Source organism: Blennius ocellaris (assembly GCF_963422515.1).
Source record: "Blennius ocellaris genome assembly, chromosome: 8".
Classification (NCBI taxonomy): Eukaryota; Metazoa; Chordata; class Actinopteri; order Blenniiformes; family Blenniidae; genus Blennius; species Blennius ocellaris.
In genome coordinates, this window is record NC_137657.1 from 13,277,914 (window position 1) to 13,301,453 (window position 23,540).

A 23,540-nucleotide genomic window follows, 5' to 3' on the forward strand; every position below is an offset into this window, starting at 1 on the left:
GAAGCTGGAGGAGAAAGCCCACCCATCGGGAGACACATGCAAACGCCACAGAAAAGCCCAAAGTCAAACCAGGAACATTCTCTCTGTGAGGCAAGACTGCTGACCAAAGTACAGCTCAAAGAATCAAACAACAAGCTGTAGAGATGTGGGATTATGGTGCAGTATAGGCTGGTGAGACTCACTTTAAAGTACGAGTCCGTATTTTAGGTATTCAATTACGGTATATGATGTATGTGGCAATAAATTGCATTTTATTTTAATTTTTTGTTGAATCCAGTATTGCTACAGACGAATTTCCTCCTGGCATGCCGCCAGTGAGGGTCAAACTTCTATGATTGCATTCATTCAAATAGTTAGAAAGAGCAAGCAGCAGCTCTCTTTGAATTAAACTCTCCTCTTGGGTTCAATTTGCAGTCAGACCTAACGGGAATTTGGAAATCTACTCCAAATAATTCCCCATAACTTATTAAACCTGTATTTGGAGGCCTATTTTAATCTTTAGCCAAGGTCAAATACATTGACAACCTTTGTTCTGAAGGCCATTTGAGAGCTTGTTGGATCATAACAACATGAAACTACCCTCTTTAATAGCTAACAGCAGAAAGTTAATTTCGTGAATTAAAAGGAGAACAGTTGGATCCAACACTTGAACCAGATAGAGTTAATTACAACAGTCAGATTCTTACTTGATATATTTTATTAATACTGAAATCATCGCTAGTGCTGGTGCAAATATATATCAAACGTTTCCTTGCAATTACTTTTGCACCGAGTTGTGCACTCTCAAGCTTTTAGCCGGTCCTTTATGGTCATTAAAAACATAACTTTTACACATTACACAATCAATGTTATGAAGGAGGAAATTCTGGTAAAAATTGTTCCGCTGTGCAATTTCCTCACTTATACTCAGAATCTCCACTCAGCCCTGCAACAGAGGATTAAAAATGGTAGATTGACAGCTTCCCTGCGGTGGACTGTTTTGTGTCTAATCAGACTCCCAGGGTCTGAAGCGGGGCCCTGAGTGTTTGAAGAGTCAGACGACTCTCCTGATACTTATTGGCTTTTTGGCCTCCATCTGTGCCAACATCGTACTCGCTGTGCTTTGTACGCATAAACACTCTCTTACAGTCTTTTGCCCTCCAATCTGGGTCTAAGTTGTACAAAGAAAAAAATTCTGCAGTCCAAAAACACAAAAAGCACTAAATAGGATTTATCATGCAGACCAGAAAAAACACAAATCAAATACAAATCAATATTTTTGTGCGAGCACATCTTCGTCATAAACAACATACATTTTTTGTTCTTCCCAAGATGGCTTTTCTGTCAAAACTTATGCAATTTCTTCTGGCTCTCTATGTCATCCCAGAATGACTCCATAATGATGAGATCAAGACTCTGTGGGGATTTGACCATCTGTTGCAACACTCCATGTGCTTCTTGACTCTAAAAATACTTCTTTCTTATGAACCTTTGGTTATATCACTCGACAAGAAAAAAAGAATTACTTTTTAGATATTTTGGGGAGAAAATAGCCTGAATAGTTTGTACATATTTTGTGTGTGACTCTGTGTGTGTGTGTGTGTGTGTTATATATATATATATATATATATATATATATATATATATATATATATATATATATATATATATATATATATATATATATATATATATATATATAATACACACACACACACAGTATATATACTGTATATATCGCCCATCTCTCTGTGTCTCTGACTATTCCACGCTGATTATTCTCTCTTTATTGAGGCTCAGTGTGCTTTTGGACACTTATAATTGGCACTAAAAAAGATAAAGTGCTCTCTTCAGTCCAGCGAGGGTCACGTAATAGAAAAAGCACAAAAGTCCATAATAGTGAAATATTTCTCCTGCAGGGCCAACAGTCTCTGGGAGCTCAGCCCGATAATGTGCTTGCGAGGACAGTCTCTCATTTAAAACAAACACCAGTGGGGCTGTACAAGCTTGATCTATTACCACACACATACACACGCACGCACACACACATATCACACCTCACACAGAAGGTGTTAACTGCATTTTTTTCATATCTAAAAATGATGACTGGCATTTCTTACAAGTGAAGGAAATAAAAACAAACATCTAAACCACTTTCTGTGACAGCTGGCTCTGCAATATATTGTTCAGACCTGTGACAGAGAAACCTGCTTTGATTCTACTTTATTACTTTCAAGCATAGAAACAGAGAATATACAGAGTATATACACAGTGGCACAGTGAAGTGCTCCATAATGATAGGTGTTAAATGCGACCATTGTGGGTCAGGTAAGATATACAGCATAAGAAAGAAATTTTATGGAGTTTCCGTATTCTTGTGTTTGTTTGTTTTTGTCAGAAGGAAAACGTCCCAATTCAATTTGATCATTGTTGAACTGGGAGTTTCAGACTTACCGTTTCCAACTACATAACTTTATAGCAGTGGTTTTAACAATCATTATACGTTAATGACTGTATAGAAAATGTGTACGAGTGCAGTGCGAAAATCAATTATATCTAATGCATCTAATTGCATCCCTCTTTTACTTAATCTATGTGATGATTCGCTTGTTTGTCTTTTTTATAAACTCGAATAAAGCAATAAAGCAGCATTGCAGGAGGCCGCCATGCAGCTTGTTTATTATTATTGTCATGCGAGCACTGTCTGCTGGGAAATGGGATATCCCTAACTTACAACCCCTCCCAGCAGCATGAGCACCACATTAGTATTCATTCCACCATAACCCACCACTGAATTATGATGATTTTAATTCAATACAGCCTGGCGGTATTGCTTAGCAATAGCATTAGAGCAGTGTTGCATTGTATCGTGAAATCACCTTGTCCACATTCAGCCACTCAGCTGTATCATAGGCTGGCCAGCAAAATTCATCATTGAGTTTTAGCAAGAAGAACTTGTTTTTATATTCACCAAATAGACACCAAGTCTGATGCCATAGACTATTCGGAGACATATTTTCACTTGCCATAACTCAAGGTAAAACACTCTGAGAAGCATACTGAATGAACTCAAGGTTTGCAAATGGCTTAATGTTTAAGTTTATCGAAACCTGACAAATGACAGCGTTAAGAGACTGTTTGGGTGTGAAAGGTGATATCATGATTAAACCTCTTAATAAAGCCCATTATCCGCATCCCTGACTTATCTAGCATCAATGAGACTTCCTTGACATTATGCAATAATATGCTCTGAACGTTTTATTAGGCAAAGGGTAAGTGCTCTCATAAATGCTGGAAACACAAATGTGGAAAAATATCAGACAATGAAACCAGATTGTAAATGATAATTTCGTGCAGCCGCGAGGGAGCTCATATAAACACAATTATCTCAGCCCGAGCAACAATAAACTCTTATAGAGTCTCACAGACTGTACAGAGGAGCGTCGGGAGATGTTTAGTGGCGAATGAGAAAACACAGCATTAGGATTTAACTTGTTCTGCATCACACTGTCACGGTGCTCTCAATAACGTCACAGACAATATTGCGTTGACGTTTGTGGCAGACGGTGGTGGTCTCCCAACAGTGCATCGTAGAATTATTGGTAATCGAATCAAATCGGCATAAAATGGAATATTAGAAATTGTACTTTGGAAGGTTCATTCAAGTTTTTATTTGGCATCAAGTCTGACAGGTGAAAAAGTAGTGATATCTCTTATTATTGTTATTGTTTCATACACATGACTGCAGTCTGGAGTTGTAAATAATAGCTGTTGGTTGGTTGCTCAGCTGTTTGTTTTCTTGACTGGCTGTTTACATCTTTTTGGATTGTTGTTTACTTTGTGGTCTATTATTTTGTTGGTTCAATGGTGAGATTGACGTTTTTTTTTGTCTTAGTTGATAGTTGCTTAATTAGCTATTTTGTATATCTTCCCATTCAGTTTATAATCTCCCCTTTTTCAATCTATTTGTTTTTGATGTTTGCTTTTTTATTAGTTGATTGCTTTACTGATTGACAGGTTTGTTCCTTTAGTTGGTGGGTAAGTTGGTTGATTGCCTCTTTCTTCTTATGTTTACTTGTTAGTTTCTTTTGTCCCTTCAGTTGATTTTTATATTTGCTGTGATGGTTCGTCAGCCAGTCTCCCACACTGGATTGAAATAACTTCATGAATGGATAACACAGAATTCCCCACAAAATGTAATCATCTGAATTTTACGTTTTGCCATACCGCAAGGTTGAAATTATGCCCAATGACTAAGGTGGAATAGGCTGGAGGGCAGCTTGCGATAAAATCTCACGCAGACATTCATGCTGCCCACAGGATGAATTCTAATAAAATCACTCTTTGCAAAATCAGCAGAGACCTCTGCGCTAACTGTCTTGTACTTTCCATCACGGGATCCAAGGACCTGTGTCCAAAGTTTTACCTCTTCTTTTGATTTTGAGACATGGGAGCTTTAAAAAAAATAAAAAAAGGAGCCAGAATCAGCAAATGAATAGAAGCATGACATCTCAACTATTCTATTGAAATGCATAAAATCCATCCATCCTTTAAATGTGTCTATCTATTCAGTACTTGGGAGGCCGGCGCCAGGTGTCCCTCCGGATTTTTCATTTTTGTGTCTGAAATCAGTGCAGAGACGTTCCATCCAGGTGTGTGGGGGAAGCGAGGACTATACTGCTGGGGTAGGGTTGCTTGAAGACAGGATGCAGGACATGGACCCAACATTTCCTGCTGTCTTTGATTTATTGTACCCTTCTTCACTTCATCTTGCTCGATCGTTCCCCTTCCGGCTTCCTCATGAACAGTTAAGCAGCAGTGTCCTGAGAGTGTCCTGAAGGTTAGCGGCATGTTGAGAAACACTGTTACAGTTTCAGCAGTGACAAGCTGGACTGGCTGAAGAGCATAGACATCTGTGAAGAGATGGGTGGCCATCTTACCATCCTGCACCCCGCGGAACAGCATGTACGCGATCTAATGTTGGTGCGTTTGTATGTGTGTGTGTGTGTGTGGGTGTGATGTGCTTCAGAGCGCAGTGTCACTGAAATGGACACTTTGTGTCATGAGCCCTGCTGACTAGCACAGGTGTTGCACATTCCCCTTAATTGGGTAATTTACTGTGAGCTGTCCAAAAGCAGAAAACTTCAAACATGCAGTGTGTGTGTGTGGGTGTGTGTGTGTGTGTGTGTGTGTGTGTGTGTGTGTGTGTGTGTGTGTGTGTGTGTGTGTGTGTGTGTGTGTGTGTGTGTGTATGTGTGTTGCAGTGGTCTCCATGGTTACAAGCACACTCACATGCATGCAGGGGCATTTCTAGACACAGGTGAAAAAATATATATTCTGAGGGAATGAGATAGTAACTCGGTGTCTCGAGTTATTAATTATCATCTAATTTCCACATGCTATATATAAATATGTTTTTTTTTTTTTTTCTTCTCTCTCTCTCTCTCTCTATGGCCACTCTGGGGAGCCATAAAGGCGTGGCTTCATTACAGTATTGCCTTATATCAAAGTTGAGTCCACGGTACATCCTATCCTTCCGTTGTTGAACTGGCATCATGAACGCAGCGCTGCCAGTGAACGCCATGGGGAGAGTTAACCACACTGTTAAAAAGTTAGCGGAGGTCCGGAGGTGCATTAAATTTAACGTAAAAAATAACACCCACTTAGAGTTAACCGAGTTTTGAACAAGATGACAGTGCTGTTTAAGTTAACGGCCAGTTAAATGTATTTAACGGCTAGTTAAACCATAACCCAGTTTTGAACAACCGGGCCCAGGTGAGGACTGATGTCAAGTTGATGTGAGAGGTATCACTTTTATTTAGCTTTGCAGACCTTTGCACGGAACCGCATATTATTGGAAAAGAACAAATCTAATTTATTTATTAGACTTTATTTTCATTGGCCAAATTTGCTGCATTGACTTTCAAACTGAGTCGGTCTATTATACCATCTATTGCTTTACTTAAGCTTTTAGTAAGAGGCATATCATTAAGAAGTATAATTATATAATGTTAAAAGTGATCATTTTTGCATTTTAAACATCTAATATTGAAAAGTGAATAATTTTTGTCACATTATTCATCTTGTCTTTTTCATGTCAGAAAGTTGTTACTGAAAAAAACAGCTAAATTGCCAGACAACTTTCTTCACAGACATTGCACTATTATACTATTCTATCTATCTATCTATCTATCTATCTATCTATCTATCTATCTATCTATCTATCTATCTATCTATCTATCTATCTATCTATCTATCTATCTATCTATCTATCTATCTATCTATCTATCTATCTATCTATCTATCTATCTATCTATCCATCCATCACATGACAGTCAATAAACAGTGGACACCCACTGTCCTCAGATATATCAGAGTTCACACATTTTATCAACAACACATCAGATTGGCCTGAGGTGAGCTTGTTGTTCCATTGTTGTCTGAAATGTTGTTATTGATATCTCGCCGTATCCATCACACTCCCCTGCTATCTCTGCCGCTCACAGATATTGGGATCAGTGGAGCTCTGAGCCAGATAAACACTAGTCAGGAGGAAAACCTTACTAAACAGCCACTCAAAGATGTGGCTTAATGTTTCCCTGCGATTAACTTAATAAACAAATCCTTCAAATGGAAATACAGCAGAATTATAAAGTCTGGAAAGCCCAAAAAATATGATAATTCATTGTCTGAAAATACTATTAAGATATTGCTTCTTCTTCTTCTTTTTTTTAAGCTGACAGTTTCAGGAATAGTTCATTCATTATGGTGAAACTTGTTGGGGAAAAAACAAGCAGTTAAGTGAACAAGAATAATACAGATAATGGATTTGTAAACACAATCTATACATGATTACCATATTACTGAACAAGGTTTTGAGAAAATTGATTATTCTTACTGTTGTACTGAAGTGTATAAACCTCTTACAGCTCTGAAATGAACATACCATTTTGCTAGAAAGATTGTGTTTCATCATTGTGTCTGTATAATTTTCTCTTCAGTTTGTCTTCAAGATAAACTGTGAGAGAAGCACTTTGGCAATTTCTTTCCATTTCAAATAAATCTTTTTGCTTTTCTGTCATTTTTATTCTCCTGAGAGAAAGATTTTGTCAGTATTTACTTTGATTGCAAGAAATATTTGGAAGTTGACTTATTCAGTGCATTTTGTCAGTAATTGTGTGAAACTATTGATGTGGTGATAGGTGATTGGTGACCTATAATCTCTTTCATCATTTACTGAGCACTCAGGTTTATTGCAGGATCCTCCAGGGGCTCTTGGATACACTATTGGCAGAAAAGATGAATAGACCTGTATAAAGGCATGGGGACCCTAAGGGTCAGAGGAAAAAAGGGTGATTATACAAAGGAGCTTGGGGTGGCAATGCCCCCATTGATTTGTCAGTGGTCACCCCTGTGGCAATACCAGGTTCAACAGACTCTTGGTCAACAATATGAATACCATGAGGCAGAACAAAGCCTCGTCAGTCCAAAATGACAGCTCCTCCACTGACATGTAGGCTATTTACAATATCCAAATGCTGAAGTAAAGGTCACATATCAGTGGACTTTTGTTTGTAAGCCAGTTGCCTTCAATGTAGAGCACACATCCTGTTAAAAGCAGGTGTATTTTCAAGGTGAAAACTTCTCGTCACTATGAGGAAATGGCATCTTAATGAAATAGAACATCATTAGAACAGATACTGGATTTTGGGTTTTCATTAGTTGTAAGCAATATGAGAAATAATCATTTACATTTGAAGCAATAAATGCCTGAACTACATCACTGTGTGGGGAATGAACAATCATATGATATATGAAGCTCCCTTTTTGATTTGAATCACAAAAAGAAATTAACTTGATGCACCAGTGATTTAATAAATAATCATCAATAAATCACCAGACACATGGATCTTTAACATGCATGACACAACTAGAAAGAGGTGCCAACGATCATCTTAGAGCAATGAAAATCACAACAAACATTAAAAAGGAAAAGGAGAACCGAGAAGAAATTAATCATGATTTTATAACAAGTGATCACATGCTGATGAGGTTCAGATATTTAAAGGATCTCGTTTGTTTATAATTGAGCTATAATCTTTGTAATAGGTTTTCACATGAGAAACTTGCTCTGATCTCCATGCAGTACCACAGATCGCCACTTGATGACGCTGCTCTTCCTGTCATGTTGATTGACATGTGTTCATGCCCCGCCCTCTCCACTCGTGTCGTCCAATCAGAGATGACGTTGCTTTGTTGTCATGCGCGTGCCGACTGCGGAACTGAACCGTCAGGACTCGGGAGAGAGGCAACCTGCTGCAAAACAACACAACAAGGTACATTTTACCACTCTAAGCCCCACGTTACGACTCTTGTACAGGCGCTTACTTGTATTTCATTTCCGTTTCGTTCTATGGACGCTGTGTTCGAGAGATGTATGCCACTGGAAAGGGTTTCTATCATCCGAGGCCTAAGCTGAGCGGCTCAGTGAAGCCTTGCGGTAGATTAGCCGTTAGCAGCCGAGCTAGCATGACACATTGAACACATCACAGCATCTTATCATCCTGACGTTAATCAAACGGCTCATACGATACGTTTAACCGCTCTATCTAAAGTGTTACCGGCCGATTTAGACGTAAGCTTAATCAACTTTGTGGCGACATGTTGGTTCTTAAATAGGAGATAATCTAATCTTCACCTCATGCAAGAAGTGAGTCATATTTGTTTGTGGCTCAATTAAAACATGTTTGACCTTATTTATTTTTCTCCTGGTGGCAGTGCCACAGCCACGCTTTATCACGAATGTTACTTTCACTGGAGTCATCAAACAAATGCATATTGGTAATAAATTATAATACACAATATAAGTGCTACCCTACATCAATGTTAGTGAAGCAGAGGTAAAAGTAAAGTTCAACTTGTGAAACATTAATGTAATAATAGTCTTTTAACCCAAGTCTGCAAGTCATTTGACTTTAAATAAGCGGGAATTGAGAGATTTTTTTTTTTTTTGTATTTTAATTTAAACATCCATTTATCTTTCATACTCCTTATGTCCTCTTCAGGGTCGCAGGGCGCTGGATCAAATCCCAGCTAGATATGGGCCATGGGCCATGACATGACACCCTGGACAGGTCACCTGTCCATCACGGGGCAAACACACAAACAGAACCCCACACACTCACATCCCGCTGTGAGTCGAGAGCACTATCAAAAAACAACGTTTAAATCAGCTCAGATCCCTTCAGTACTCGGGTTGCTTCAACAACGTTAGACAAATACAAAGACAGAAGTGACAGCTGATGTAAAGCGCCTTGAATCATACTCAGTTTTGTATGAGATGACTAATTATCTCATACTGCTGTATTCAAATTCATGTTTGAAAACAGCCGAAGTATCGAAATGAATCAAACGCGGGGTGTGATGGGCTTCAGACGCACCACATTCCTGCAATAAATAGTAATTCATGAATCATAACAGCTGGACAACATGCATTTTCTTTACTTCTTTCTGTTCAATGTTAAAAATGTCATTGACAGCAGTCACAGTGCAAAACAAACCACACATAATGTTTCCCTCCAGTTTGCCTTTTGGCCAGACCAGTAAACTACACTGCAGGTGGGAAAACTGCTTAAATGGGATTTGTATTCAGGCCTATGGACTATTAGGAAGGTGGCTTGTCCCCTGATATGATTGAAGTCAGTGTGGCGAATGTTGTGAGCTCCACTTTCTTGACGACTCAACAGTGTTAAGAAAATCTGGTGTCTTTTTCTTCTTCTCATTAAGATCCAGCAGTATAATATTCTAGCCTGCTGAAAACAATGTGTATGACTGCTGACACAAAAATGTGTCAGTTTACTGCTTCTTTTTAGTGATTTCAACTATATTTTTGATACAATCAGAACTAGGCCTGGGCGATAAATCGAAAATTTACAGATAGCGAAATTTACAAAAATTACTGACGTCATTTTGCCCATGTCGGTATATCACTGCGTGAGAGACGTGACTCCACCCCAGCCAGTCTGTAACAAAAATGGAGAGAGGCGAGACGATGGAGAACGGTTCAGAAGTTGTGGTGGCTGAAGTGAACGGTTCAGCAGCGATCGAAGCAACGTCCGTATTTAGAGTCAGCGTGCAGAGTGATGCTAGCTGTGGGAATCCACGCCTCCATCGCAGGCAGAGCGCCGCATAGCGACCGGCCGTCCTTCGGGCCGGACGTGAGAAGTCATTTTACACACAAAATATGTCACTTCCTTCACGAGGATTAGGTTAGATAGGTCTTTTTTCATATAACTGTGGAGAAATCCCGTGTTTTCAGGTGCAATACAGACGAAGTCACCGGTATAATCCGCTCTCAGTCCTTCTCATTTCAAGTAATTTGTGCTTATCAGCTCTTCAATAAAGCTTAACTAAAAGCACTTAATTTGTATGTTCTGGGTTTATTTTCAGACAGTGTTGTTTTACAGTCCTTTAAAGTGGCACTAAATAGGTCCAGGGGAATCATACTATGAAAATCACTGCTACATCGAGTGGCCAAACATTTCTTTTGCTCACACAGCGTAATGGAGTAGTTATCGTTCATTTATCGTTATCGAGGTGAACTGCTCAATATATCGTGATATTGATTTGCGGCCATATCGCCCAGCCCTCGTCAGAACTCAGAAATGTCGCTGACTTCTTTGTGACTTTGAAATTTATCATTGCTGTGACTTTGTCTGTCTATTAGATATTGTAATACGAATTAGTGTTCGAATGATGAATGAACAAAGTCATTTTTTCAGTCTGCCATGGGAATAATAACAGGTTTGGTTATCAGTTTAAATAAATTGCTATACAAAATATGATTCCTTGAGGGACTGTTGCTTTTATCTCATTTAAAGTATTATGAATGCATTTTAGTATCCTGTTACATTGCGCTTCGCACTAACTAAGCAATTTCTCGATGCCACGTTTATTTTCTGGACATTTTCAATTTATTTTAATGGCCTCTGGATCATTAATATAATCCGCCTACGTTAAGACACCCTGTACTGAATAAAAATTGTAGCTGCGATGTTTGCCTTTACTAAAAATCATATCATGTCAGCTTGCATCCTTTTTTTCTTTTTTTTTTTTTTTTAAACAAATTTAGTTTCATTCAAGAGGCTGAAAAGACTCAAATATTCTTGGGATGCTTCACATTGTAAGATAGGTCAAGATTTTGCACACAAAATATGTAACTTCTTCCACGATGATTAGGTTACATAGGTCTTTTTTCATAAAACTGTGGATATTACATATAACTTTCAAAGAGAAACATAATCCTCCATTGTGCAGGCACTTGGCAACAGTAGGAAAAACTTCCTTTTAACAGGAAGAAACTTATCATACTGGGGGTGGCCCATCTGTCTCGGCTGGCCGGGTTGGAGGAGAGTGGAGAGAGTCCAGCAGCAACAAATAATGCTGAGCAGGTTGGCCGTGCTATTAACCTCAGATCATAGACGTGTAGCGCCGAGCCAGGAGCGCTTCAAGAAAGGGACAAGGACAAAGGGGGTAAGCACAAACTTTAGGTGTGAGGAGATCACAAAGTGCAAATGAAAATGGAACGAGGTGAAGAATTATGGAGTATACGTGAAGTCAGTTCAATAGATTAGCCAGAATAGATGACCTACATGCTTGAGACTAACAATGTAGCCACTTTGCCAGCACATAGAAAATGATCATTGCACCGTCACTCACATATATATACCCTTTCACATCAAGCGCCGTCTTTCTCAGTTTGTTTGCCTGGAGTCTCCTCGCTCTGTATGTATTGTTGGCACTTTTACTGACGCATTACGACGTCTACACAGTAAAATATTCCAATGCAAGATCATTTGTTTTTCGTTTTTTTTTATTACAGCATCACTCATTCGTCTGAGATGTTTTGCACTTCAAGATGTATCTTTCTAAAGTGTGAGAAAGTCTCACATCTCTGAAGTGTTTTGCAGTGATCTTCAGACCAGCCGTGTTCAGAGTAGACTTTAGTTGAAAAGATTATTGAAAGGAATAGATGAACCACCAGCATTATTAGAGGTGACAGAAGAGATAGAAGTGATGTTTTCAGAGTTTCACATGGAAAATTTACCAGTGGAAAGCTTACAGCTGCTCCATCCAATTTAATATGCCTTATTGTTGCTGTTTGTTTACCGATTTCATGAAACGCTTTATGCAGTTTGATTTTTCCAGCTTATTGAAGGTGGAACTTTTGTAGCTATAAAAACATCCAAACTTAAAACATGATATTTTGAATAGTGTTTTCAGTGCCTGATGTCCTGTATATAAGACAACAGAAGATGGTGGAACTAGGGTCTTTACACAAATTATTTATGTTTGGCATTAGGCTGGCGTTATTATTAAAAATGAATGACATTAAGCAAAATCTGTGTGAGGATGCAAGAACAATAACACAGCCAGTACCTAAGGTCATAATTAACTAAGTTAATCACATTGAGCTGCAGCTATGTATTCATTTCTTGAACGGGAACCTGGGATTGTTATTATGACTTATTAATCAACTTATTTCCCATGTTTTTATTTGTGTTAATTTTTTGTCTCGGTATTCTGCTTTTAAATCGCTGCGACTTGAATATTAAGTAGGACAGTAAATTTCTCATGCTGTTTTTCACTGATGTGCTGCCAGTTTTTCCCCCCTTCTTTGAATATCACTAGAAATGTGCAGATGGATTCATTCCAACTTCGATATCAAAGCTTAAAAAAAAAAGAAAGAAAAGAAAAGTGAAATTATAAATAAGGTACTGTTTTTATAACTCGGCTCAGGTTAATTTGCTCAGTGGCAACACATGTCTGCTCATCCACTGCGCTTGTCTAGGAATCTGCTCTTTGGACCTCCCCGGTGCTCCAGTGGGACGACATATGGATGATGTGCATGTGTGGATCCATATGCATGAAATATACAGTAATAATGTACATCCATTCCACCAGCACTAGGTGTAATGAATAAAAGCCAGTCGCGGGGTAGTGTTATGAGTGGATATCCAGACTCTGTTGCATTAATTTGAGGAAGCGGCCTCAGGTAATGACGCCAGTCTGATGCAACTGCAATAATTTAATCGTGAATCTGTAATACTAACTTCCCTTGGGTTCCACTATATGTCTTTTGGGATTACAATCTTAAAATATCCCCTCAAAATCAGCACAGCATCTCCGCACATTGGGATGTTTGTCAGTGTGTTGGGTTTTTTTTTTCTTCTTTTTTTTTATCGGGAGGAAGTGGGACCAAACTCACTTCCAGCTGTGATTTTTTTTTTTTTTTTTTTAATAATAAGAAACTATACAGAAAACATTAGCTTGTGCGGTTACACCAGGGACAGATGCTGTTTATTTATTTGTTTGTTTTCTGGGATGCACTGTTCAGATTGAGAAACCTCTGTGTGAAGTACAGCCCGATTCATAAGATTTAGGTAATTATTCTGGCACTTCCCACGGCCCAGACTGCATTTGCAGGCTGTTTCCATGCAGGAATAGGTTGATGAATATTCATCACCTGCTTCACATTCATTATACTTGTTGACCACATTGATACTGTCCAGCAGAGCCACTCCTCTTTGATCTGAGGAGCTCTTCAGGCAGCTCAGGGTAGCGTTATATGGTCAAGAGTGCTTGACTGTTTGAATGTCAAAGGAGAGAGTGTAATTTGTTTATGTAGAGGTATTTTAAGCAAAGTGAGTGACTATTAGGCCACGGTCCAATATGTAGATCCAGCGGAGGCCTATTCCTCATCAAGAGAGCATTGTAATCCTTATTGGAGTATTTTGAGAGTATTTTGAGAGTGTCCCCAAAGGGCATTAATAAACTGGCGAAGCTGAAGTGATAAGAGAGGTTATTTCCTTGATTTTTATCATACTTGCTCTGCCGCTCGTCCGTGTCTGTGTGGCGCTCCTGCCTTCACCTGCTGCGCCTCTGCTGATTGTGTCCCCTGGCATCAGATGGAGGTGGAGCAGCTCCTGTCTCTGTCTGGCTCGGCGCTGGCTCAAGCTGTCAGCTCTCTGCTGGAGACCCCCGGCCTCTACGTGTTCTCCGACATCCTGGAGCTGCCTAATGTCAGAGAGGTAAACACACACTAACAGACGTTATCTCCTCTGCCCTCCGTCTTTTGGGATCCATAAAAGTCCGCCTTCAGACACCGGCGCGTTTCTCCAGTCTTAATCTAAAAGTAGTGAATAGAAATGATAAAAGAAATTTATATAGTGGGACACGGCTTAACACGACTTCACAGACAATAAAGGTAACAAACCATGCACAGTAACCCAGACTCATTTCAGCTGCATGTAGTTTCCCTGTCCATATTGCTTGGGGGGGGGGGAACCAAACTAAACCACATTCACAGGCATCAGTGATGATCGTGACCATATTGCGTGCATATTTCCCGGCATGAGTCATCTTTTTCACACATGAAATCGTGCACAAATTTGTGTTAAAATAATCAAGGACACAGCTCGCCTCCCAATCAACACGATCTCCCGAGTGTGAATACGTTATCGCAAGTGAAGTAGCATTTTACATACGTTAAACGTTAAAACCTGCGCGAGAACACACGGACAAAGCGCCTTTTTTTTTTTTTTTTAGAAGTGCAAAGCTGCTGTTAAAGTACTGTGTGATTCTTCCATTACTTAAGTGAAGTCTGAGAAGGAATGCATAAAAAGCCACACCTGTGGGAATATGTACTAATGCTTTGAGCCCCTTTTAGTAGCTGCACAGTCAAATTGCATCTGTCTCATTTAAAAAAGAAGCGTACCAAGGTTTTCTGAAGCCTAAGTGGAGCACAAGCCGCTCGGTGGAAAAATTGATGAGGACAGTGTGTCTAAAAATAATCGTCCGAGTTAAAATATACGTCAAATCCGTGCGATCGGCTTTTCTCCATCCACAAAGGACAGAAGGTGACCAGAAATGAAACACAACAAAGGAATAAGTGAGGTTTCTTTGTGATTCAAACAAAGCTTTGTACTCATTTGAAAAACATCACAAAGTCACTTCAGAAAGGAACACGGATGACGTCCATGTATTATAAAACAAAGCCTCACCTCTCAGTGGTTCTGTGTCTGAATCTGTTTCTACCAACGATCTCACTGAAGGAGATTTTCTGTTTTCAATCGAAGGAATTCTATCAAAAAAACAACAAAAAAAAAATCTCCCACGTGGATCTTCATTACACGTTTGTTCTATTTTTGATCTTCAGTCGAAACGATCGCTTTAGCTAATTATAAATGTTGTGCGCAGAGTCGACCTCTCACAGGACAAAGAAATACATGCATTTTGAAATCTGTCTCATTTTTTCCAAATCGTGCTTTAACAGAAAGGCAGCAGGGAATTAATTTATTTTTTCGTTGTTTCACTGCTTTACAGACACAACAGTCGTCAATCCAGGGTGGTTATTACTGAAGTCAGAGTGCAGGGAAATCCATTTTCCTTTTTGTTCTCCCAACCAAATATAAGCTTTGTAAAATGTTTCATCTATATTCCAACCCTAATGCTCCATGTGCTTCAGATTCATAGTTTTAACCTTAATTGATTATCTTTATCACGATTTCTCCTTACAAATTAAACGAGGAGAATCACGTTGTCAGAAGCCCCCCACCCCCCCCCACCCTCAAACCCCCGAGATTCGTCCTTTTCTCTGATAGAGAGGCGGATCTATTCAATATTAAATTGAAAAGTGAATCAGTGTTTCAGAACATCATCCACTATTGTGATGCCTCCTGTGATTTAACTCTCCCTTGGTTTATTCCATCATGTTTAACTAAACGGTCGGTAGACTGGGTTTTTTTTTTTTACTTTTTCACAAGCTTGCAGTCGGACCTCTCCTCAGGGCTGCTTGCCGTGGAAAGATAAAATGCCCTCCTGTATTTGTTATGCCAAAAAAAAAAATTTCTCATCACTATCTGTATTCTGCCACATCATTGTGTTTTTCCATTCTGCCTCTGTACACAGCTGGAGAACGGCCCTCATGCACCAGTGTACCAGCTCCTCAACCTGTTTGCCTACGGAACCTATTGCGACTACAAAGGTATTGGAGGGGCGGCACGATGTAAACACGGAACTCTTTTATGATGTAAATCTATAAATCAAATAACCATAAATAAAAAGCCAATTTCAATATAATACACTCATTGGAAAAGAGATCCATTTCTTGTAGTACTTCTATCTAATCTCTTTGCTCTGCCTCATCTCAATCATGAAACTTCCACCAAAAAGTGGAATCCTAATTATGTCTAATTTTATGTGGAATATCAACCAGTAGCCTGGAAGAAAGAGAAAAAAAAAGAGTCGGCCTACTTTATTGTTCCGTTTCTTTTTTGGAGCTCAGCCATGAGGGAACTGGTTTACCTCCATAGAGTTGTGTAGTGGAGCTCTTGGAGGAGCTGTCAGAGCTGCTCTCTCAAGGGCTGCGAGTCCCCGTCCCCAGGGGAGCACGTCGGCCGGAGACACAGTCACAGAAGAAGGGACTTCCTCCAGATTTCCTCCCAAGTTTCTTCCTCTCGACTGCCGCAGCAGCTTTTGACACCCACCTGTAATATCCCCGCGTAGCGTCACACTTCAAAGTAATAAAGCGACACCTCGTTTGCGCGTGACTGTAGGACCCTCAGCGAAGTGAGACTCGCACACTTGTCAGATGTGTTTCTCTGTGTAATTAAACCACCTTTTCTGCCTCCTCAGAGAGAGCGGCCTCTCTTCCAGAATTAACCACGGCACAGAGAAACAAACTCCGTCATCTGTCCATCATCAGCTTGGCTTCTAACCTCAAGGTACAGCTCCAGTATTTTTTCCTCCATAGTTTGTACATAGAGCTTTAATACAGTATTGATTTTTTTAAGAAATCAACAACTTACCAGTCCTGGTATTAATCATATATCGGCAATTCAGTTTTTTTTTTTTAACATGACTTTATTTTCTTTAGGCTCATAAGGCGTTTAGTAAAGTTCATGTCTGATTATAGGCTTGAAGCTGTATTTTTATCCTCTTAATTTATATGTAAAACAGCAGACGAGCCTCATGTTTCCCCACTCAAAAAAAAAAAAAAAAAATGCAAACAGAGCTTGTTACTGTTGATATGACTTCAAGCTTCATGAAGTCTCAGGCCCGTCGTATGAAATTTAAAGTCTCGCGTCGGGAGAATTTCACTCGACTGCGTGTCGTCCTCTGCCCTTTTCTTTCTCTGCTCCTGATAAATAATTGATTCATTATTCTCACTTGCACTGTCCTTTTTTTTTCTTTCTTTTTTCAACTCAATCCTATTTTCCATTAACATCGCTCCTTTCAGTCCTGCCCCCTGTTTTTCTCCTTAATGTGTCACTGCTTCCCCTGCATGTGGGCTTGAACTCTCTAATTGCCCGTTGAAAGATTTTTTTTTTTTTAAACTTCATGCTCCTTTTATCCGCCTGGCAGCGACATTTAGGCAAATGAGCTTTTTTCACCATAACGTTTTTAGTGAATTTCTATCAAAACTGTTCAAGCGGAATCAAATATGCTGCCTGTTTACCTGAAAAAGAAAAAAAAAAAAAATAGGAAAATTGAAGTGTTTGCATGGGTTTTTTGTTTTTTTTTGTCTCGTCAGTGCCTGCCCTACTCGTTGCTCCTCCAGCAACTGGAGCTGAAGAACGTGCGCGAACTGGAGGACTTGCTGATCGAGGCGGTGTACTGCGACATCATCCAGGGCAAGCTGGACCAGAGGAACCAGCAAGTGGAGGTGGACTGCAGCGTGGGCCGTGACCTCGGCCCCAACGAGCTCCCAAACATCGTCAACACGCTGCAGGAGTGGTCAGCAGCCCCCCACCCCCCCCTCCCCCCTCCCCCCCTCCCCCCTCCCCCCCTCCACCTGTTTGCACAAGGCGCTTCAGATTTCCGTGCCAATTGCCTGTTTCCCTGACGCACACGTGTCCTCCGTCGCCCCGCAGGTGCACGGGCTGCGAGGCGGTGCTGTGTGGAATCGAAGAGCAGGTCTCCAGGGCAAACCAGTACAGAGAGAGCCAGCTGAAGGTCAAAGTCCAAGTGGAAACAGAGGTGAGCCGTTCATTTCTTCTGCTTACGCTTCTGTCTTTGGCCCCCCGAGAAGAGTTAGTAAATGTGACTCTTTCCTCTTCAACATGCACTTTTTCTTCTTTTTACGCTCCCAGCTTCTTCTGATATTTTAGTTTCCTCCTTACTGTTTTTTTCTTTTCTTTTCCCCTTAACATGCTCATGCTGACTGTTTGGAGGTTTCTCTTTCAGGCAGGATGAGTTCCAGCGTGCATAAACATAAAGAATAAATTGTTACATTTCTAAGCTCCATGTTACTTTTTTAATATTGCTTGAACTTAGCTGACCCGCAGTGAAGGTTTGTTTACTTTTTATTTCATTACCTTTGGTGCCTCACCAGCACCGTCAGCTGCTGCCAGTCAAACAAGAGACTCTGACACATCCTTGTGATATTAGTGTTCCTCCCATATCTGTGATGTTTGAACTGTCTCGACTTGGCTCGATCAAATTTGGCGTCTTCCAAGGTTGAGCCGCTCCAAGCAGGAAATGCCCTTTCAGTGGTTCCGAGCTGCTCCTCGAGGTTCCAGAGTGTCTGTGGACACACAAGGAGAAGTGCTGGGGGAAGATAATCACTCTGGGACAAAGTCTGCTCAAGTGTCACATTGTGTTTAAATAAACTTTCTGCCGCATCTTGATGTCAAACAATGACTGGATTTGGAAAGGGAGGGAAGATGGAGACGTATGACGCTTTCTCACTGCTTTAGCAGTCTCTGGGAGCTTTACACGATTAGCCGCATTCACCCCTCAGACACTTGCAACTTCTAACAGTGGAAACAAAGCTGCCATGCTCTGTGCTCGCCCTCCATCAGGAGAAACTTTAGTTTCAGTGTATTAGCCAAGGACATTTGTGTATAGCGGGGGGGGAGCCGAACCTTAAGACTGGTGTTTGGACCCCCACTCTTATATCTGAGGCACAGCTCACACAAATATAGGACAATTAAGAAGTGGATTTCCCCATTATTTTATTCAAACTGTGAAATAGTTCTTATTTTAGATTTAGTTCACATGAACGGAAATATTTTAAGCCTTTTTGTTGTATGTGACAAATCGTTGAGCTTTGTGATAGTCGCATTTGTTTCAGCTGCACCTGGATCAACAGGCATCGAAATATGTATTCCTTATAAATCTGTTCTCATTGTTCGACTTCAGGTCTCAAACCTACAGAAAACGTTAAAGGCCAGCGCCGCCTCGCCGTCATCGGGACCCGCCCCCGCGGGAGCGGCCTCCAATCAGGACGCAGACCAGCCGGCAGAGCCGCGAGACCCCGCCTCCTCTCAGGAGCCGCGACAACCAGGCAAAAAGAGTTCAAAAGTGAAAGGGTGAGTGTTGTGACAGCATGCCTCCTCTGTTGGACTCACACACAGCAAGCAGCCACTTGCTTGTCTAAATGAAGTTTTCTGAGAAAGTTGGGGTTTTCTAGCTTTTTATACAGAAGGAACCACCAGGAGTTTCCATAGAAATTGCATTCATTCATTCTTTTCTTTTTTTTTTTTTTTTCATGACAACATTTCTCAAAAGGAAGACATTAAATATGTTTGGCCATGTAGAATAATTCAGTGAAATGATGTTTTATTCAAAATTGTTGCTGCACTCTAGAACAAGGTTTGTCTGTGTGTGTGTGTGTGTGTGTGTGTGCGTGTGTGTGTGCGCGCGTGTGTGTTTTTAAAAGGAGAAATGTTATTCATTTGTGCTCGCCACAAAATTGGAAGAAAAAGCTGCATATTGAGGTTTTGGTTTTATTTTCTTTCCTTTTTTCTTTTTTTCGATTACATTTCTTTCATTGCTGTTTCTCTATTTTTTGTTCTGTGAGGCACTTTGTAACAGTGATTTTCTATAAAGGTGCTTTATAAATACAAATGTTCCTGGTTCTAACCGCAGGACTGCGACGGCCACTTCCAACACTGAATTAAAGCCATTAGTCCAATGTTCTTCTGGAGAGCAAAAGTTAATTCGGCAGAGAACCACTATGTTTCGGTTTTTTTCAATAAACAGCAAAAAGCCAGCTGCCGTGTGTGTGTGTGTGTGTGTGTGTGTGTGTGTGTGTGTGTGTGTGTGTGTGTGTGTGTGTGTGTGTGTGTGTGTGTGTGTGTGTGTGTGTGTGTGTGTGTGTGTGTGTGTGTGTGTGTGTGTGTGTGTGTGTGTGTGTGTGTGTGTGTGTGTGTGTGTGTGTGTGTGTGTGTGTGTGTGTGTGTGTGTGTGTGTGCGCGCGCGCGCTTGCATGAAGCAGGTTCATTATCAGATGCACATCAGTGTTTCGCAACCGTACTATAACCCCGCTATCAGGCCCTCTCTCTTTCTGTTCTGCCTCCATCCGGCCCAATTACCTCTGGCTAATATCACATCTGTCCTGAATTGTGAAATGTCACTAGATATACAAATGCCCCCGCGTGTTTACTTCCTGAAGCCGCCCCCCCCCCCCAAGTGATCAGAGGAGATGCTTTGCTTGTCTTCTGTTTGTGTTGGTTGTCCCTGAACAGAAAGTGGTGATTATTTTCAAGCTGCCTGTCACATTATAGCGAAGCATAGCGCCCTGTAATTTTCCATCACTCAGCACTGCGCTTCATTCATATGAAGATCCACTCCATGTTTTAAAATCCAAATTAATGATAGCTTAACCTCAATCCTCCAAATTAAAATGAGTTTTGACAGCGTATCTTTGTGGCGCTATTTAAAGGATGGGACTGATTGTGCCTCAGTTATTATTAGAAAAAAAAAGGCGTCTTTGCTGAATGTCTTTATAATTTGCACAAACAGAAAATCCACTGAGATCAATTCCGACACAAAAGAAAACTAAATACTGACGCTAGGATATTCTCACAGAAGGACATTTTTGCACCTCGGTTGCATCACTGATGTGTTTTGTTCAGTGGAGGAAGTGGATAGTAAAAATGCATCCTCTTTAATTATTTAAATACATTTTTAAAACATAGCAGCAAATCAGTGCTTTTTTTCTTTTTCTTCTATTTTTTTCCCCCCCCAACACTGTTTTCCGGCCCAGGCTGCGCGGCAGTGGGAAGATCTGGTCCAAGTCTAATTGAAGGACACGAGATTGAGATGTGGTGATAGCGACACTGATGGACACTCTCCTTAATTAACGGACACATGGACATGTTGACCGACTAATGGGCACATTAGACAATGTGACCCCCCCCCCCCCCCCCCACCCACCCACCCTGTTCTCGGGACCCCGTCACTGAAATCCCACCACAGTACAACCAGGAAGCTTCACGGGAAACTTTGGTTGTCGTCAAATCTCACCTTGGACGGACACAGAATCAGTCACAGGCCGATGGATAAAACCGGTGCGGCGTCCACGCTTGCAGTTGTTTAATAGCCCAACAGGTGGACCGTCGGTGTAAATACACACACGAAGCATACACGAAGAGAGAAGAGTCTGAAGCAGGAGTCAATTGATTACAACCATATATAAGATCAATGTATTTTTGAAGCCTACGTGTTTGTGCAGTTTTGTTGGTTTAAAAATGCACATTTTGGTTCAATTCTATGTTTCTTTGTATTTTTCTTTTCTCTCTGCTGACTTGAGATGTGTATAAAAACAAAACAAACAAAAAAAATCTGAATATAAATTGTCGGGGAAATAAAAGGAAGCCGTGCAACTTGACTGTCTCATTAATGTCACTGTCACTTCTTTTATTAAATCCACTTCAAAGTGCATCTCTGGAGGGCACATTGCTAAATGTTAACTCGCAGAAGGGGGCTACCCGTTAGGAGGTCAAGCCATTAATTAGGGCACGTCCCCAAAGAGACTAATGTATTATACAAGTCAGGCTTCCCCTGTGCGCTACCAGCATGGCTACACACACACACACACATCCACACACATACTAAGGGCATTCATATTTTATAAGAGTACGTTTTGCCCAGAGCTTCGACTTCCAATGTCAAAATTGCCTGTCGAAATTGCTCACCGCCCTTCCTTGTACCTCCGTCACAGTCCAAATTGCCGTCATCGCGCCCGTCCAGTCCACCGCTCGCTCTTCCCATTGAGTTTTCTCTAAATTCTCCTCTGTCATCCCGAGTGACGTTAATGGTGGTGATTAGCTGACCGGCCTCAACTGCTAATGGGAAGAGAAGACGGGGGAAATTTTGATCCCCCCCTTTTCCGTCAGCCTGCAACTCTCTCAAACGCCCCCCGTTTCTCCACCTCACCTCTATTAATAGTGGTGTTAATTTCAGTCGGTGTGATTGAGCTTCACTGGCTTGCTTTATTTCTTTTTTCTCTTTTTTTTGTTTTAATCACACTGGATCTGTGAAGTCTAACAGCTGTACACCTCGCAAGGTGTTTGGCTGAGGGGTAGTTGCCATATGCGTAATTTGGAAAGATAACGAGTCGTGTGTGTGTTTTGTTTTGTTTTTTTTATTATAGGTGTGAGCATGTGAGCGGTGAATGCACGCAGGAGTTCACGCCTAACTTTTCGCCCGAGTTCTTTATCCATTGTACTGACAAATTGATGCGGAGCCTGCTGCCGTGTGTGTGTGTGTGTGTGTGTGTGCGGCCATTAAAACTTCCAAGTGGAGCCCAGCCAATCAATTGCTTTGATTGATCAGTCAATGCCCACAGGAGATGGCAACGCTCAGTGTGCAGCAGACGGGTGAAGAATCTCAATACCTTCGAGTGGCATTTCCCTCTTCATGCCCTGCTTGATTTTTATTGGCATTTGTTTGAAAAACTGTACACAGAGGAAAATCTTGCTTAGCATCCTGATAATCTTAGAGGAATCCATATGAGGTGAGGAGACAAGGAAACGCCCCCCCTCATTTTCAGCTGCTCCTCAGCAGTAGAAACATGATTGGCACATGTAAGTCTTTTTTAATGCCAAGCGGTTGAAAATCAATGCAGTGGACTAAATGTTCACTTCAGGGAGGAAAAAAGATTAGGATACAGGGGCAGCTTTCAAAAAAATACACAGTGTAAGCTTTATCCTTCCCATAAAGCACTGCAGTTCGCGGCGCTCCCAGGAGAATTCATTCAGCATGCAAAAGAAAATAAACAGGCGCAAAGCCTCAAATGCCAGTGTTGAGTCTTTATTGAACTTCCATGGTACAAGAAGACCACATTTCTACAGGAATGCTACTAAAAATCACAAGACTGGACAACTGGAGGGTTTGCACGAAGTACACATGATGCCACCAGCAAATATGTCTGTCGTGGAAGTGTGTGGAACTGGACGGAGCTCATGTTTCCAAGCTGCTTAGAAAATCTGCTTAACATCAATCTTGACATTTGGCTTTGAAAGGCTCTATAAGACACTGATAAAATAGACATTGTATAAATAATAGATTCGAAGCAACTCTCACAGGTTTCCTAAAGTGTAGACATGCAGATTGGAAGGAGATACAGAAATAATGCTCCTCGATGTACTTATTTCCTTTGGTGCACCCAAGACGGTTTTATCAGGTTATGAAGAGGAATGACGACGCTTTCGATTTCCAGATTGAGTAATAAAAAAAGAAGGGGGGGGGACGGACAAAAAAGTCATGGTAAC

The 23,540-nt window shown here is 40.8% G+C and overlaps 1 protein-coding gene across 1 annotated transcript; it reads left to right on the top strand.

Moving 5' to 3' along the window:
• The first annotated feature begins 8,248 nt into the window (after positions 1 to 8,248).
• Positions 8,249 to 21,660, top strand: cops7a (COP9 constitutive photomorphogenic homolog subunit 7A). The gene is made up of 8 exons (XM_080500358.1): positions 8,249 to 8,315; positions 13,947 to 14,069; positions 15,949 to 16,024; positions 16,675 to 16,763; positions 17,573 to 17,775; positions 17,913 to 18,018; positions 19,183 to 19,352; positions 21,032 to 21,660. Exons 2-8 carry the CDS (start codon positions 13,947 to 13,949, stop codon positions 21,069 to 21,071), a joined length of 807 nt encoding a protein of 268 aa, XP_080356484.1. The 5' UTR covers positions 8,249 to 8,315; the 3' UTR covers positions 21,072 to 21,660.
• The last annotated feature ends 1,880 nt before the right edge of the window (positions 21,661 to 23,540 follow it).